This window comes from Aethalodelphis obliquidens, unplaced genomic scaffold (genome assembly GCF_003676395.1).
Source record: "Aethalodelphis obliquidens isolate GAN/ISIS:26980383/991018 unplaced genomic scaffold, ASM367639v1 scaffold123, whole genome shotgun sequence".
Classification (NCBI taxonomy): Eukaryota; Metazoa; Chordata; class Mammalia; order Artiodactyla; family Delphinidae; genus Aethalodelphis; species Aethalodelphis obliquidens.
In genome coordinates this window covers 2,035,463-2,051,346 of record NW_020838067.1, presented here as the reverse complement: position 1 = coordinate 2,051,346, position 15,884 = coordinate 2,035,463, and the positions used below count along the sequence as shown (strand labels likewise).

Sequence of the window (15,884 nt, the reverse complement as noted above, 5' to 3'; positions counted from 1 at the left end):
TTTGACAGCTGAATATTATTCCATGGTATGGATGTTTTGTTCATCAGCTGATGGACATTTGAGTCGTTTCACTTTCCGATTATTATAAATAACGGTGCTATGAACATCCATGTGCACGTTTTTGTGTGTATGCATGCTTTCAGGCCTCCTGGGAGGATAACCAGCCACGAGGCGGCCTCCCCGCCTCCCCTGCCCCCGTGCTCTTGGCCATCAGCACATCAAGACAGCCCCCCCCCGGGTGGACACAGTCAACATCCGGACACCCTGCTGTTGTCAGCATCTGAGTCATGGGGCATCTGAGCTCTGAGAACAGATAGGGGGCCTCCAGAGCAGAGAAGGAAGGCCCTATTGATCCAAACTAGGATAGCTGCAAATCATGAAAGAAAAAGGGAGTTATCCCATCACCACAACTAAAGAACGGAAGACCACGAGGGGCCACCTGCTGCGGCCCAGAAGGGGACACTTCCGTTGCCTCTGCAACATCTCCAGGGGGCGGCCATCGGGGGCTCCTGGCCTCCAGGGAAGGGGACTTCTGCAGCGTAAGCAGCCCTCCAGCCTCACAATAATCCACCCTGTCTCCCTCGGGACGAGCTGACGTCTGTGTCCTTGTGGTGTCCCTCTCAGGGCCGGGGAGAACACTCTGCTCCCCGCTGGCCAGGGGGGCGCCTCGGGAGTGTGAAGGCAGGACCCAGTTTCCTGAACCAGCCTCCCTTCCATATACCCATGAAGTCTTCGCTTCAACCAAAGGCAAGCGGCTCTCCCAGCTGCTGAGCTCTGCGAAGTGCCTTATACGAACCCCAAGAGGCACCAAATCAACAGGTCCCTCCCACAGTCGGCGTCACAGAACCTGAGCTTGGCCACCCCTCCCCACCCAGAAACGCGGAGACCTACCTACCGGCTCTGGTGGCTCTCCCACAGCCGCCTCAGGCCCCGGTCGGCCAAGCCCTCCAGGATGAGGAGGTGGCCCCGCCCGTCCAGCAGGTGGAAGCCAGTGAGCACGTCCAGGTCCGGCCGCTCCTGGATCTTCGCCGGCATCTTCAAGGCGGACAGGATCTGCTGGATATCCTCCACGGGGCAGGAGTCCAGGCCCAGGGCCCCGGCGTTGATCACGGCGACGTCCTGCAGCAGGCCGTGCAGGAGTGAGAGCTTACTGGAGGTGAACACGAAGATGACGCGGCCAAACTGGGAGGCCGTGGGGTGGGCGTCCAGGGCCTCGGTCCCGGCCCACAGCGGCACCGCCACGCCCGCCCGCAGCTTCAGCAGGCAGCTGGCCTCCAGGTAGTCGCCCGGGGGCATCGGGCTGTGCCGCAGGCCGTCTCCGGGCACCCGCAACCCCACCGCCTTCCTGCTCCTGCTGTCATGGCCGAGGCGCGTGGCCTTGGGCTCGCAGCTGTGGACGGGGACAACCAGGTTCAAGTACTTCTGGCCAAGGAGGAGGTCGGCAAAGCTGACCTGGGCAACCCCGTAAGGGTCCCACATCTTATCCTGGGTTTCAAAGGGGTTGTTCTCCGTCTCTTTCGGGGAAATTAGGGTCTGGAGGTTGAGGTATGAATCCAGCGGGTCCTCCCCAAACAGGGCGGGCTTGCGGGAATACCCCTCTGACTTGCGGTCCCGGTCATGAACTTCCACCACCATCGGGGGGCCCTCCAGGTATTCCCTCAGGTCGCTGGGGTGCATGGCCCCAAGGAAGATGACGTTGATATCCTGGAAGTAGACGTGGGTCCCATGGGGCTGGCCCTCAGTCCTGTGCACTGGGGTCCTGTAGAACTGGTACCTGCAGTACACGGGGGTGCACAGCCGCTGCGAGAGAGCAGGGGCGGCGGTCATGGGTGCAGCCGCGGGCACCCCCTGCCGGCCCCCCTCCTCTCCAGGTGGCCCCCACCCAGCGGCTCAAATCCCGGCCCCAGGCTCACGCCCGGCAGCCCCTGCAGCCCCTGCGGCCTGTGGTTCCTCATTCACAAACCCCAAGGACAGGGCCCACTCTGCAAGGCCACTGCGAGGCCCGAGAGCCACGTGTACGGCACTGAGCTGGCAGCTGAAGCAACTACTTCCCCCGGATGGCCAGTGCCACGAGGACAGGCCCTGTGCCTTCCTCCCGTCCCATGGCCGGGCACAGAAAGTGTGGAGAGGAGTGGCTTTTAGAACAGAGAATCCGTGTTTCCCAGACACGCATCTGGAGGGCTGGCACGGCTCACCTTTAGCATATAAAGTGACCAAGCAGAACTTGGGTCTGGGTTTAAGAGGACTCGCAGGCTGAGCTGCAGGCGGGGGGCAGGGCTGTGTCGGGACAGAAACAGGAAACCTTGCGCATGCTACAACTTTATCATCAGAAGCTCACCGTTACACAAGTGTGTGGTTCGAATGCATACTCCAAGGGTGCTATTTATTTTACTATTTCTTTTACCACTGATGCTGAAATTTTATTTAAAAATAATCCTGGGTTGGTAGGGCTCCCAGGTACCTGGCAGAAATAATTAAGAAAACCTTCTGGAGAAATCCACTTCCAACCTAGGCCTCAAAGAATTCCCACAGAGAAAGTTCCATCAAACATGGGATCATAGTAAAAATCACAAAACACCTAAGGGAAAAAGGTACCACTAGCAAAACCAGATGTACAAAGGCACAGGTATTAGAATGATCAGGTACATAAAATAAATCTATTTGTTTGGTTTTTAAAAAGTAAAAGTATATCATCAAGGTCAAAACTATCATAATTCTATTTACTGGCAATGAAAATTCTAAAACTGAAAATTTTAAAATATCACCTACAACAGCATCAAGACATAAAATGCTTAGGAAGAAATGAAAGATGTGGAAGACCTGTACACTGAAAACTACAAAACACTGCAGAGAGAAATTAAAGAAATCTAAAGGAAGAAATATACCATTTTTATGGTTAGGAAAATGCAATTAGTTCTTGAGGAATCATAGACCTAAACATAAAAGCTAAAATCATACCTCTCCTAGAAGAAAACACAGGGTAGTATCTTCATAAACTTGGGGTGGAAAAAAGATTTATTTGATATGACACAAAAAGCACTAATCATAACAGAAGTTGATAAGCTGGACTTCATCAAAGACACTATTAAGAAAATTAAAGTCAAGCTCCAGATGGGCAGAAAATATGTACAATGCATACATATCTGACAAAGGACTCGTATCCACAATATATCAATAAAAAGAATAGACATTGTAAAGAAAAATAAAAGAGGAGCTTTCAAATCTGGTTAAACGGAATAAGCACACCCACCCTGCCCCTCCCACTGAATACAACAGAAGGCATGCTTCAACTAAGAGTCTGCATGCCGCAACTAAGCAGCCTGCGTGCCACAACGAAGGTCCCATGTGCTGCAACTAAGATCTGGCGCAGCCTAAATAAATAAATAAATATTAGAGGAAAAAAAACCCTACAGAGATGCAGAGAACACCTTCTGAAAAGTAAAAGGCAGTGGGCAGACTGGAGAAAGAGACCAAACCCAGTGAGTTTCCTGGGTTTTATTCTCTTCCTGCATGTCCCAGACTAGACGCAAAGGAAGCCTGAATCCCAGAATTCTGCACCAGGCATGGAGAGACAGAGCTCTCTTTCTGTTCCAAGGAATGGGGTGTGGGAACCCTATGAGACAGAGAGAGTGGAAGGAAACCCCCTATTGCTTTTCTCTCCTGGACCTGCCCTCTGGCAAGTTCAAGTTCCCAACCTGTAATCTGTTTGCAGTGGCAGCAGCTGGGCAGGCAACTGAAAATCTGAGTGAGGGGAATCCTCTTTGAACAGATGAACTGTGATACAAACAGTGTATCAAAATGTCCTGTTCCTTGGCTCTCATGCTCGAATGATGGTCACTGAGCTCCTGTTTGTACCAGGCCCCGGGCTAGGCGCTGGGGACGCTGACACCATGGTCCCTTGTGCGGACGACTTCAGCCCACTGGGGACATGAACTAAACATCACGTCATGCGGTTCAAGTGGCAGACTGAACACATACATCTGGTTACACCCCTCATCGAACTCCCCAAAAACCACAGGGAATTTTTTTTTAAGACATAAACATACAAGGACAAGGAGAAGAGAAGAGAAGCCAGCATGAGTGCCGGGACAGGGACGAGCAAGTGGTGCAGACACAGCACAGGTGAGGAAGCCAAACCCCAAGCACGTAATGGAGAAGCTGAGAACCAGCCACATTCTCTGCAAAATCCTCAAAAGACTTAGGAACTGGCAGGACCCAGCATCTCTGGATCTGGGGGTCACAGCAAAGAGCCCAGCAAGGGAACTGTTGCGAGTCCCGAGAAGCCAGCCGGCCCAAGTGCCCTCCCCTCCCCTCCCCTACTGCTTGGCGGGAGGCTGTTAGTTTGTTGTGCAGGCAGATGAATAAAGGGTCCTGAGAGCTTCAAAACACTGATGAGAGAGAAAAGAGGAGACCTAAACTAATGGAGAGGCACACTGAATTCAGGGGTTGAAGTCTCAACACAGTAAGACGTCAGTTCTCCCCAGACTGATCTATGGATTTAGTGCAAAGCCAGGCAAAATCCTAGCACAAGTTTTTGTAGATGGAGACAAGCTGATTCTAAAATTTATATGAAAAAAATAAATAAATAAATAAAATTTATATGAAAGGGCAAAGAAACTGGAAGAGCTAACACAATTTTGAAAAAGAAGAATAAAGGATCCAGAAATAGACCTCTACCAGTACAGCCAACTGATTTTTGTCAGAAATGCAAAAGAAATTCAATGGAAAAAAAAGTCTTTTCCACAAATGGTGCTGGAACAATTAGTCATGTGTTTGCAAAAAAAAATGAACATTAACTTAAACCTTATACATAAATTAACTCAAAATTGATTATAGATCCAAATGTAAAACTATAAACATAGAAGAAAACCCCTGTCACCAGGGGTTAGGCAAAGAGTTCTTAGATGTGACACAAAAACACAATCCATAGAAGACAAAAATGTATAATTTGGACTTCATCAAAATTAAAATAAGAGAATAAAAAGGCAGACTATAGACTGGGAGAAAATATCTGCAAAGAATATATCCAAAAGCGGACTTGTATCCAGAATAGATTTAAAAACTCTCAACTCAACAACAGGAAAACTAAGTACTCAGTTGAGAACTTCTCTGGTGGTGCAGTGGTTAGGAATCTGCCTGCCAATGCAGGGAACACGGGTTCGGGCCCTGGTCCGGGAAGATCCCACATGCCGCGGAGCAACTAAGCCCGTGCGCCACAACTACTGAACCTGCGCTCTGGAACCCGTGAGCCACAACTACGGACGCCTACGATCTGCAACAAGAGAAGCCACCGCAACGAGAAGCCCACGCACTGCAACGAAGAGTAGTCCCCACTCGCCGCAACTAGAGAAAGCCCGTGCACAGCAACGAAAACCCAATGCAGCCAAAAATAAATAAATTTATTTAAAAAAAAGAACTCAGTTGAAATGTGGGCAAAAACTTGAATTGACACTTCACCAAAGGGGCCATAAAGTGGCAGATAAGCAGATTAAGAGATGCGCCACATCACTCCGCATCAGGGAAATGCATGGTAAACCCCGATGAGATAACACTGCATACTCATTAGAGTGGCCAAAATTAAAAATAAAACACTGATGATACCAAGTTCTGGGGAGGATAAGCACAGCTGGAGCCCCCGCACACCGCTGCTGAGAAGGCAGCCATAGCCTCTCCACAGAGCCCGGGAATTTATCCTAAAGAACTGTGGGCATTTATCCTAAAGCACTGAAGGCTTATGTTCACACAAAAGCACGTACACAGATGTTTTAGCAGCTGTATTCGTAACTGCCCCAAACCAGAAACAACCTAAACATCCTCCATGGGTTAACGGACGGACAGACTGCGGTTCCATCCAGCTGCAGAATACGACTCAGCAGCAAAAAGGGATGAATTCTAGCTTGCGGGAATCTCGCCGGCATCGTTCTGAGGGAAGGAGGCTGTACGTGTTGTTCCCTGCTGCAGCAGAGGTTGTTAGTGTGGATGTTACACAATATATAACCCCATCTGGACGACAATCTTCAAAAGTTAAAACTATCACGACGAACACATCTGCGGTTGCCGCGAGTGCGGGTGGGGAAGATGTGGTCATAAAGGGCTAGTACAAAAGAGTGTGGGGGGTGCGGTCATAGAGGTGTTCTGTATCCTCACTGATGCGCACATGAACTGAAATGTACAGAACTGTACACCAAGAGAAAAGAGTCGATTCTGTAGGATATTTTTACTTTTCTGCTTGCTATTTTAAAAATTAAAAAACCAGAGGGTCTCTGGAATGAGGGACAGCTGATGGCATTCAGTTCCTATCCAAACCAGATGTATTAGGTGACCAGATGCTCACGGACCATCCAATGCAGACCCCACGTCCTTTTCATCCCTTGGCTACCAGACCCTTACCCTCCAGGCGGGCAACTGGGAGAGACCTCCAGAGATCGAACTTGAGGTCTCCCCACCACCAGCCCACCCAGGCCACCGCAGCATGAGGCTCAGAACCCACAAGCCCGCTCGGCACCCAAGGCTGCTTTTGAGGCCCCCACTCTTACCTATGGGCAGCGAACCAGGGGATTGAGACAGATGTGACGATGGAGACCAAACAAACAGAAAAACCAACTTGAGGAAACAAGGACTGTACAAACAGGGACAGTGACCCGCAAAGCAGGAAAACACTGCTGAGTCGGCGGCCCCGGGGCCACCCCCAGATCCGTGATTCTCTAGGAGAACCTCAGGACTCAGCTGTGGTGGGACCCACAGCTGGGCTTCATAAAGGTCAGAGGAGACCAGGCAAAGCCTGCAAAGGGAAAAGGGCTGCGAGGCAAAGCAGGGGGACAGGCGCCATCTCCCCATGGCCTCCTACTGTGTGTCCCAGGATGCATTGAGCTCCTGCACAACTGACTGTGACAACTCAGGTGATGTACTGTCCACCAGGGAGCTCACTGGAGACATAGCACGCAGGGTTTTGACTGGGGCTGGTATTAGGCTCCCCCAGCCTGTGTCCCAATACGCCAGGCACCCTGGAGGAAAGCACGGTCAGCACTGTTGGCAGAAACAGTCAGGCCCAGGAACCACTCTCATTAGAGAATGATTAAAGTTCCTAGACACCTGCCAAGGGCCAGCTTTTCAGGCAGACCTTTTTATAGATAGTCACCTTGGCAATCTAGATTCAATACAATCCCTATTAAATTACCAATGGCATTTTTCACAGAACTAGAACAAAAAATTTTTAAATTGGTATCAAAACACAAAACACCCCAAATAGCCAAAGCAATCTTGAGAAAGAAAAACGGAGCTGGAGGAATCACACTCCCTGACTTCAGACCATACTACAAAGCTACAGTAATCAAAACAGAATGGTACTGGCACAAAAACAGAAATATAGATCAATGGATCGGGATAGAAGGCCCAGAAATAAACCCATGCACCTATGGTCACCTAATCTGTGACAAAGGAGGCAAGGATATAAAATGGAGAAAAAACAGCCTCTTCAATAAGTGGTGCTGGAAAAACTGGACAACTACATGTAAAAGAATGAAATTAGAACACTCCTTAACACCATACACAAAAATAAACTCAAAATGCATTAAAGACCTAAATGTAAGACCGGATACTATTAAACTCTTAGAGGAAAACATAGGCAGAACACTCTCTGACATAAATTGCAGCAATATCTTTTTGGATCCACCTCCTAGAGTAATGAAAATAAAAACAAAAAATAAACAAATGGAGCCTAATTAAACTTAAAAGCTTTTGCACAGCAAAGGGAACCAAACACAAAACAAAAAGACAACCCACAGAATGGGAGAAAATATTCGCAAATGAAGAGACCAACAAAGGATTAATCTCCAAAATATACAAACAGCTCACACAGCTCAATATCAAAAAAACAAACAACGCAATTAAAAAATGGACAGAAGAGGGCTTCCCTGGTGGCGCAGTGGTTGAGAGTCCGCCTGCCGATGCAGGGGACACGGGTTCGTGCCCTGGTCCAGGAAGATCCCACATGCCACAGAGCGGCTAGGCCCATGAGCCATGGCTGCTGAGCCTGCGCATCCAGAGCCTGTGCTCCACAATGGGAAAGGCCACAACAGTGAGGGGCCCTCGTACCGCAAAAAAAAAAAAAAAAAAAAAAAAATGGACAGAAGATCCAAACAGACAATTCTCTAAAGAATACATACAGATGTCCAAAAAGCACGTGAAAAGATGTTGAACATCTCTAATTATCAGAGAAATGCAAATCAAAACTACAATGAGGTATCACCTCACACCAGTCAGAATGGCCATCATCAAAAAAATCTGCAAACAATAAATGCTGGAGAGGGTGTGGAGAAAAGGGAACCCTCCTACACTGGTGGTGAGAATATAAATTGGTGCAGCCACTATGGAGAACACTACGGAGGTTCCTTAAAAAACCAAAAATAAAGTACCATATGACCCAGCAATCCCACTACTGGGCATATATCCGGAGAAAACCGTAATTCAAAAAGATACATGGGGCTTCCCTGGTGGCACAGTGGTTAAGAATCCACCTGCCAATGCAGGGGACATGGGTTAGAGCCCTGGTCCAGGAAGATCTCACATGCCACGGAGCAACTAAGCCCGTGCGCCACAACTACTGAGCCTGCACTCTAGAGCCCACGAGTCACAACTACTGAGCCCACGTGCCACAGCTACTGAAGCCCATGCACCTAGAGCCCATGCTCCACAACAAGAGATGCCACCGCAATGAGAAGCCTGCACACCGCAATGAAGAATAGCCCCCGCTTGCCGCAACTAGAGAAAAGCCCGCATGCAGTAACAAAGACCCAATGCAGCCAAAAATAAATAAATAAATAAATACATTTATATACATAAAAAAAAGATACACGTACCCCAGTGTTCATTGCAGCTCTGTTTACAACAACTAGGACATGGAAGAAACCTAACTGTCCATCAATGGATAGATAATTTATCCAGGAGTGGATAAAGAAGTTGTGGTACATATACACAATGGAATATTACTCAGCCATTAAACAGAATGAAATAATGCCATTTGCAGCAACATGGATGGACCTAGAAATTATCCTAAGTGAAGTAAGTCAGACGGAGAAGGACAAATATCATACGATATTACTTATATGTGGAATCTAAAAAAATGGTACAAATGAACTTATTTACAAAACAGAAACAGAGTCACAGATGTAGAAAACAAACTTATTGTTACCAGGGGAGATGGGGGAGGGATAAATTGGGAGACTGGGATTGGGAGATCACACCACTATATATAAAATAGATAACTAACAAGGAGCTACTGTGTAGCACAGGGAATTCTACTCAATACTCTGTAATTATCTATATAGGAAAAGAATGTAAAAAGGGTGGATATGTGTATATGTATAACTGATTCACTTTACTGTGTACCTGAAACTAACACAACATTGTAAATCAACTATACTCCAATAAAAATCTTTTAAACTGAAGGAAAATGATTTTTTAACCTACAATTCTATACCCTAACTATCAATCAAGTATAAGGGTAGAATAAGGATATTTTCAGACATAAGAGATCATAAAACAAGCATCTCCCATTAACCTCTTCTCAGAAAGCTACAGGAGGATGTGCTCCAGCAAAATCAAAGAGGAAACAAAGCAAGAGCAAGACACAGAATCCAGGGACAGGGACCCACCAGGAGAGGAACAGGGGACTCCCAAGGTAAACAGCAGCACTAAACTGGCTGGTTCAAAATAAGTGAGGACTAGGCAAGCACTGCTGCTGTAACAAGGAAGCATAGGGCTCCTCCTGAGTGGAGGGTCGCTACCTGCACCTGAAGAACCCTGTGGTGTAGCAGAGGAGACCTCACACTTGGTAACTCCTGATCCCAGGAACCTAATCTCTTTGCCGTCTGGCTGTGAGATCCTAAATGAGGATATGGGGTTGATGATCATACTTCTCATGTAGGGCCACTGTGGGTGAGGGGCGACAGGCGATGGGCAGATGGCTGGGAAAAGCACCTCTCAAACCAGCTGGCCTGGCTCACTCTTACCTCTAGTTCACTGAAGGACACAGACCGTGATGGAAGGCAGGAAACACACTTGATCTCTATGGTCAGGGGGTTTAAGTCCCGCTTTTGCTCTTCAGTCATGAGGGGAACTTCTGTTTTTAGGGTCAAAAAACAATCTAAGACGTTGGCCGACCTCCCACTGCCATGACTCACGACAGTTTGCCATCCTGCAGGGAGATACACACAGCGTTAGAATGTTATTCAGAATGGCCCCGAAACCAGCACAGGAGGGATCAGGCAACCTGAGAGCCAAAGATAAAATTACACCGAAAAGAGGAAAACTTTAAAAAATAATAATTGGGAAACATCTACAGGCAGTATGTCTGCACCACTTTTTCAACTGGGGTCCCATAGGTTCTCTAAGAGAATTTCACTTTGTGATTTAATATTGATGATCACCTTGTGAAATAAGCATTTCCTGAATCATCTATAGGCTATAATCAGGAACAATGACGCTTGGGTCCCACCCCCAGTCTCATGGGCTTGGTCTGGGCTGTAGCCTCCACACTGGGATTTTTAAAATCTCTCCAAGTAATTCCAGAACCACCAGACTTGCGCTGCGAGTCCCATAGTTACTGGCCGTATGTGGATATTTATGTTTAAATTAATTAAAATTAAATATAATTTAAAATGCACTTCCTTCAGACTTCGCTGTTGGTCCAGTGCTTAAGACTCCGCGCTTCCACTGCAGGGGGCACAGGTTCTATCCCTGGTCGGGGAACTAAGATCCCACATGCCGCACAGCATGGCCAATAAATTAACTAATTAATTAATTAAGAGGCACTTCCTTCATCACATGAGTCCCACGTCACACGCTCAGCAGCCATATGCGGCTATGAGCAGACACGGAACAAGTCCTTCACTGCAGAAAGCTCTGGAGCACTTCTCCAGGCAGTTCTCTTAGACTAGAACACATTCAGGAACAAATAACACCAGTGTCTGTGTTTGGTGCCCAGCGGCGTCACTTTCACCGCTGTAATCCAGGGAGGGAAGCGTAGGTACTGACATAGAACACAAGTGGTACATTCGAGCCAAATCCAGCCTGGAACACCTCCTGCTGTGACAGTTGTGCAACAGTGCGACTGCAGAAGAGGGTGGGTGACTTGACCACTGCAGGGCACGTGCGCAGCTGTGAGAATACTTTTCTCGCAAAAGGGGCCCATACATTTCACCAGGTGGAGAGACGCTGACGAAGGCCAAAAAAAAAAAATGCTCCCGATTTGCAAGCAGATTTTTCAAACCCTAAATCCGACTGTTAGGCATCATGTGACCTACAACAAGTCAGAGGCTCTTTGAGGCTCGATTTCCTCGTGTGCAAAATGGACAGATACCACCTTTCTTAGGGTTAAGAGGATGAAGAGGGATTATGTACAGGAAGGTGTCAGGAACACTGCCCCTCCTAGCACAGGGTCTGCGCTCAAAAAGACCAATTCTATTTCTTTCATGATGCTGGTAAATATATTTTTAAGGCATGAGAGAGCCCCATCACTCACACTCAGAAAGAGCAGTTGCTTCCAGAACAAGTCCTGGGCCCGAGGTGTACCCTGTCTGCCTGGGCCGTGGGCACCTCCTGGGGACCCCCCACTTCTCCCTGTGACTTTCTTCAAAACCAACTCATTAAGACCATAGCCAATTCTGATTTGTGTTCTAGAACTTTGCCAGCCTTTTCATAGAAGTTTGTCCAGTTTAGAAAGACTCTCTAGTGCAAACACCTACTCATATCAACATTCAGAAATCTCAGGTGATGTCAGCCATGATCCAGGGCAGGGATCTAAACCTCAGCACTACTGACACTTGAGGACTGATAATTATTCGTCATGAGGACCACCCTGTGCATCATGGGACATTCAGCAGCGTCCCACTCCCACCTGTGACACCCAAAGATGCCTCACAGAGTGCCAAGTGTCCCCGGGGGCATAAGTGCCCAAGGTGAGAACCACTGTCCCACGTAAGGAACAAGGCAAGGGCAAGTGGCCCCCACAGGGTCTGTGCACCTACAGCTGCCGAACTTGAACACGATAGGTCCAGGGATGTCAAGTGATCGTCCAAGGACTCTTGGCCAATATGCAGCAGAACCAGTGTTGAAACCAGTCCTGCGTGGCTAAAAGTGTGGCCCCTCCTCTGTGAAGTAAACATAAGAGTTCACTCCAAACACAGAACCTTTCTAGACACTTACTGGCCAACAATATTTACCACTAAGGTATGCAAAGTCTGCGGCCTAATCTTAAATTGAAGATGGGGCTTCCCTGGCAGTGCAGTGGTTGAGAATCCGCCTGCCAATGCAGGAGACATGGGTTCGAGCCCTGGTCCAGGAAGATCCCACATGCTATGGAGCAACGAAGCCCGTGCATCACAACTACTGAGCCTGCGCGCCACAACTACTGAACCCACGTGCCGCAACTACTGAAGCCCACACGCCTAGAGCCCATGCTCTGCAACAAGAGAAGCCACCGCAATGAGAGGCCCGTGCACCGCAACAAAGAGTAGCCCCCGCTCGCCGCAACTAGAGAATGCCCGCGCGCAGCAACGGAGACCCAACGCAGCCAAAAATAAACACAACAAAATAATTTATTTTACAAAAATTAAATTGAAGATGACTAAAAATAATCATTCTAGTTGTGGAATAATCTTATGCTATTCTATTTTATGGCAGAAAGAAACCTACAATTGGCCTGCTGCACCACAGCCACTTGCAGTCATGACCACAAGCCGTGGCCTCAGGGCCAGGGAGCAGGGATCTTTCTGCCCCCCTTGCCGGAGGCCCAGGGCCCTACACGCAGCCCACCCAGATGTCCGGGCGAGGCAGCTGCCACCTCCTCACCAGTAACCTGCCTGAGCTCTGCCGTGCGCAGGGCTCCCCACCAAGCTGTTTACACACATTATCTCTCGTGATCCTTCCTACAGCCCCCTGGGGTGGGAGTTACTGTCCCCATTTTACAGATGAGGAAACTGAGACTCACAGAAAGCAGGCGACCTGCTGGTAAAGGGCTGAGCCAGGATTCAAAGTCTGTTTGTCACTCTTGCAATAACTGTCACTGTACAGGGCCGTGGCGGCACAAGTTAAACGGGGCGGAGGCCCAGGCACCTCTTGGCTTCACCTGCTGGAAATGGTCACACCGGGCACACCAGGACCAGTCAGCATCTCCCTCCCCTCACAGCAAAGTAAGGAGCAGGTCAGGCAGGTCCCCTGGGGCCCGCCCACCTGGAGCAGCACCGGCTGCTTCTGCGTTCAAGACCAAAGAAGCATGAACCAAAGTCACTGTCCCAGGCGGGGCCACGTGGCCGCTGCGTGAAAGGCCCGGTCCTCCCGGACACGGCTCAGCAGTGGGTAAGAGTCTCTGAAAACTCACTTTGGGTGAAACTAATTTTCAAAAATCCATCTAAACATGTGGACAAAAAAGTTAATAGTTCCTCAAAACATATCGACATCAACCCAAGTGCTTGTGGAAATAAGGATTTTCCCGGCACCCCCGGCACTGGACTCTGACCCTATGGGGTTTCACTGACCCTCCGTGTCTGCCTAAGTTTCTCCAGATAGGCCAGAAGGGGGCACTCGTTCACCCTGATGGCCAAAAACCCCACAATGAAACATGTGAAATTATTTTCTCTAAAAAGAAGAGGGTTCCCCCCATATTCCCTTTTTAAAATAAAGTCACATAACTTTACCCAAAATATATTCTGAGCCTTCCATTATCTAAACATATGGACATAATAAATACCTACTTATTCTTTATCAAACTGAGTTTATAAACGGTGACAGATCTTACAAAGCAAATGAAGCAAACCCCTGTTCTGCCACTGAGCTGTGTGCCTTCAGGTTTAGCTGCTTCACTTCTCTGAGTTTTGATTCCTCCCTGAAAAAATCGTGACAATGATAACCACGCCCTATACCACCAGCACCAGTTCACTGGGAAGATCAGAGTTGGCCGTGAGAAGTAAATGATAGGGCATAAATACTGGTCGCCTTTCCTCATTTCCTTTACTAGACGTCTTTGTAAAAATCTGCAGGAACGTGTTTATACCAAGTAGCATCTTATGTAGCAAACAAAACCATGACGTTTCTTTTTTTTTTTTTTTTTTGCGGTACGCGGGCCTCTCACTGTCGTGGCCCCTCCCGTTGCGGAGCACAGGCTCCGGACGCGCAGGCTCAGCGGCCATGGCTCACAGGCCCAGCCGCTCCGCGGCATGTGGGATCTTCCCGGACCGGGGCACGATCCTGTGTCTCCTGCATCGGCAGGCGGACTCTCAACCACTGCGCCACCAGGGAAGCCCATGACGTTTCTTATTCTCACATTTGCTTGGACTTTGGAATCAGACCTGGGTTCAAACCCAGGCTTCTCTTACTCGCTGCGTCATCTTGGCCGACGCGTTTGACCTCGCTGCGCCTCCATTTCCCGCTCTGTATAGTGGAGACACGCCCACTTGGCGGGGGTGGCTGAGAGCGTAGGGCAGGGGCTCGGCCACTGCGAGTGTCCTGTTTACCGGCATTCTAGCCACACGGGTCAAGGAGACCGGACGCTGCTGGGAACGGGTGTGGCTACCTGCGAGGAGCGGCATCACCGCCAGCTGCATGGCGAACGTGCCCTGCTTCCCGTGGCCTGCCAGCCTGGAGTCTGTCTCCATGCGAGATTTCTCCCTCCTCCTCTGGCTTTTCCTCCCCGCGTCTGATTCTTTCCGTTTAACTGTGAAATCAGAGGAAGGGAATAAACGTTAAGAGGAGCTCCTGTCCCAGAGGCTGTACGTGGCTGCTTCACGCGGCAGGGATGCGGAAGGCTCTGGGGGCTCCCTGGAGGCAGAGTCTGTGCTCCTCGTCTATCCCAGCAACCGGGAGACGCATCCCAACGCGGACAGCAGTCGTCGGTTACACGTAGCAAGAAATTACGGGGTCCTGATCCCCCAACTCGCCACTACCCAGAGCCAGCTGTGACGACACCAGCACCACACAATACCCAAGTTCTCCTCTCCGTCGGCTTATAACCTCAGCGCAGCGCTGAGGGTTGGGCGTTGAAGCTGAACCACCAAAGTTCTAGAATCAGCTCTCTCCCTCCTGCAGGGAAAGCTTCTTAACCATTCTGAGCCTCGACGCCCCCGTCTGTCGAATGGGGGCAGCACCTGCCTCCTCAGGGCATCGAGAAGAGTCAGTGGGCAAAGGCACATGAGATGCTCATCTCAGCACCCAGCTTAGATCAAGAAGAAAAAGGAGATGATAAGACACATAAGTGTGGGTAACTAAAACCATGAGCTATAGGTTCTGTGACAGAGAGACCAATAGGACAGACCATTGCAGGCAAGCCCAGAAATAGAGCCACACACATAGGGAGACTTAACAGAGGCCAGAGGTGGCATTTCAAATCAGTGGGAAAAGATGGACCAGTCCATCAATGATACTGACTGTCCATCTGGAGACAAATGAAATTATAGGGCACCTCATTCCGTATGCAAAATGAGTTGCACACTGAAGGTGGAAAACAAACACTTCAAAATCATTAGAAGAATATTTGGGAGACTAGACTGCCATCTGTTTGAGGAAGGGTCTCTCAAGTGTTGGGTAACCAAAGTACAAACTGGACGGCAAGAGGTGAACACCCGGGGTACACAACAAGACACCCTACATGAAGGGAAAGGGTAAGATACAGACCCCAGCCTGTGAGGTTTACAGTGCACGAAACTACGCAGAGTTATTCAAAAGACCTTAAAAAAAAAAGGTTTGGGGATCAACAAGAAAAAGAATTTAAACACAACAGAACGACATAAGTGAAGAAATGGGAATAGGAAAATGACCTAAGTGCTGACCAGATAAGCATTCTAGATAGTCTCCATCCCTATAATCAGGAACTGGGCCCCTGACTATGCAAG

At 48.8% G+C, this 15,884-nt stretch overlaps 1 protein-coding gene across 1 annotated transcript in view; it reads right to left on the bottom strand.

Moving 5' to 3' along the window:
- The window catches only part of CFAP92 (cilia and flagella associated protein 92 (putative)), a 55,795-nt gene that overhangs the window by 18,396 nt on the left and 21,515 nt on the right, over nucleotides 1–15,884 (bottom strand). Inside the window, 3 exon segments of the mRNA XM_027098494.1 lie at nucleotides 896–1,800; nucleotides 10,011–10,195; nucleotides 14,570–14,710. Of these exon segments, the coding sequence (XP_026954295.1) occupies nucleotides 896–1,800; nucleotides 10,011–10,195; nucleotides 14,570–14,710 (1,231 nt within the window).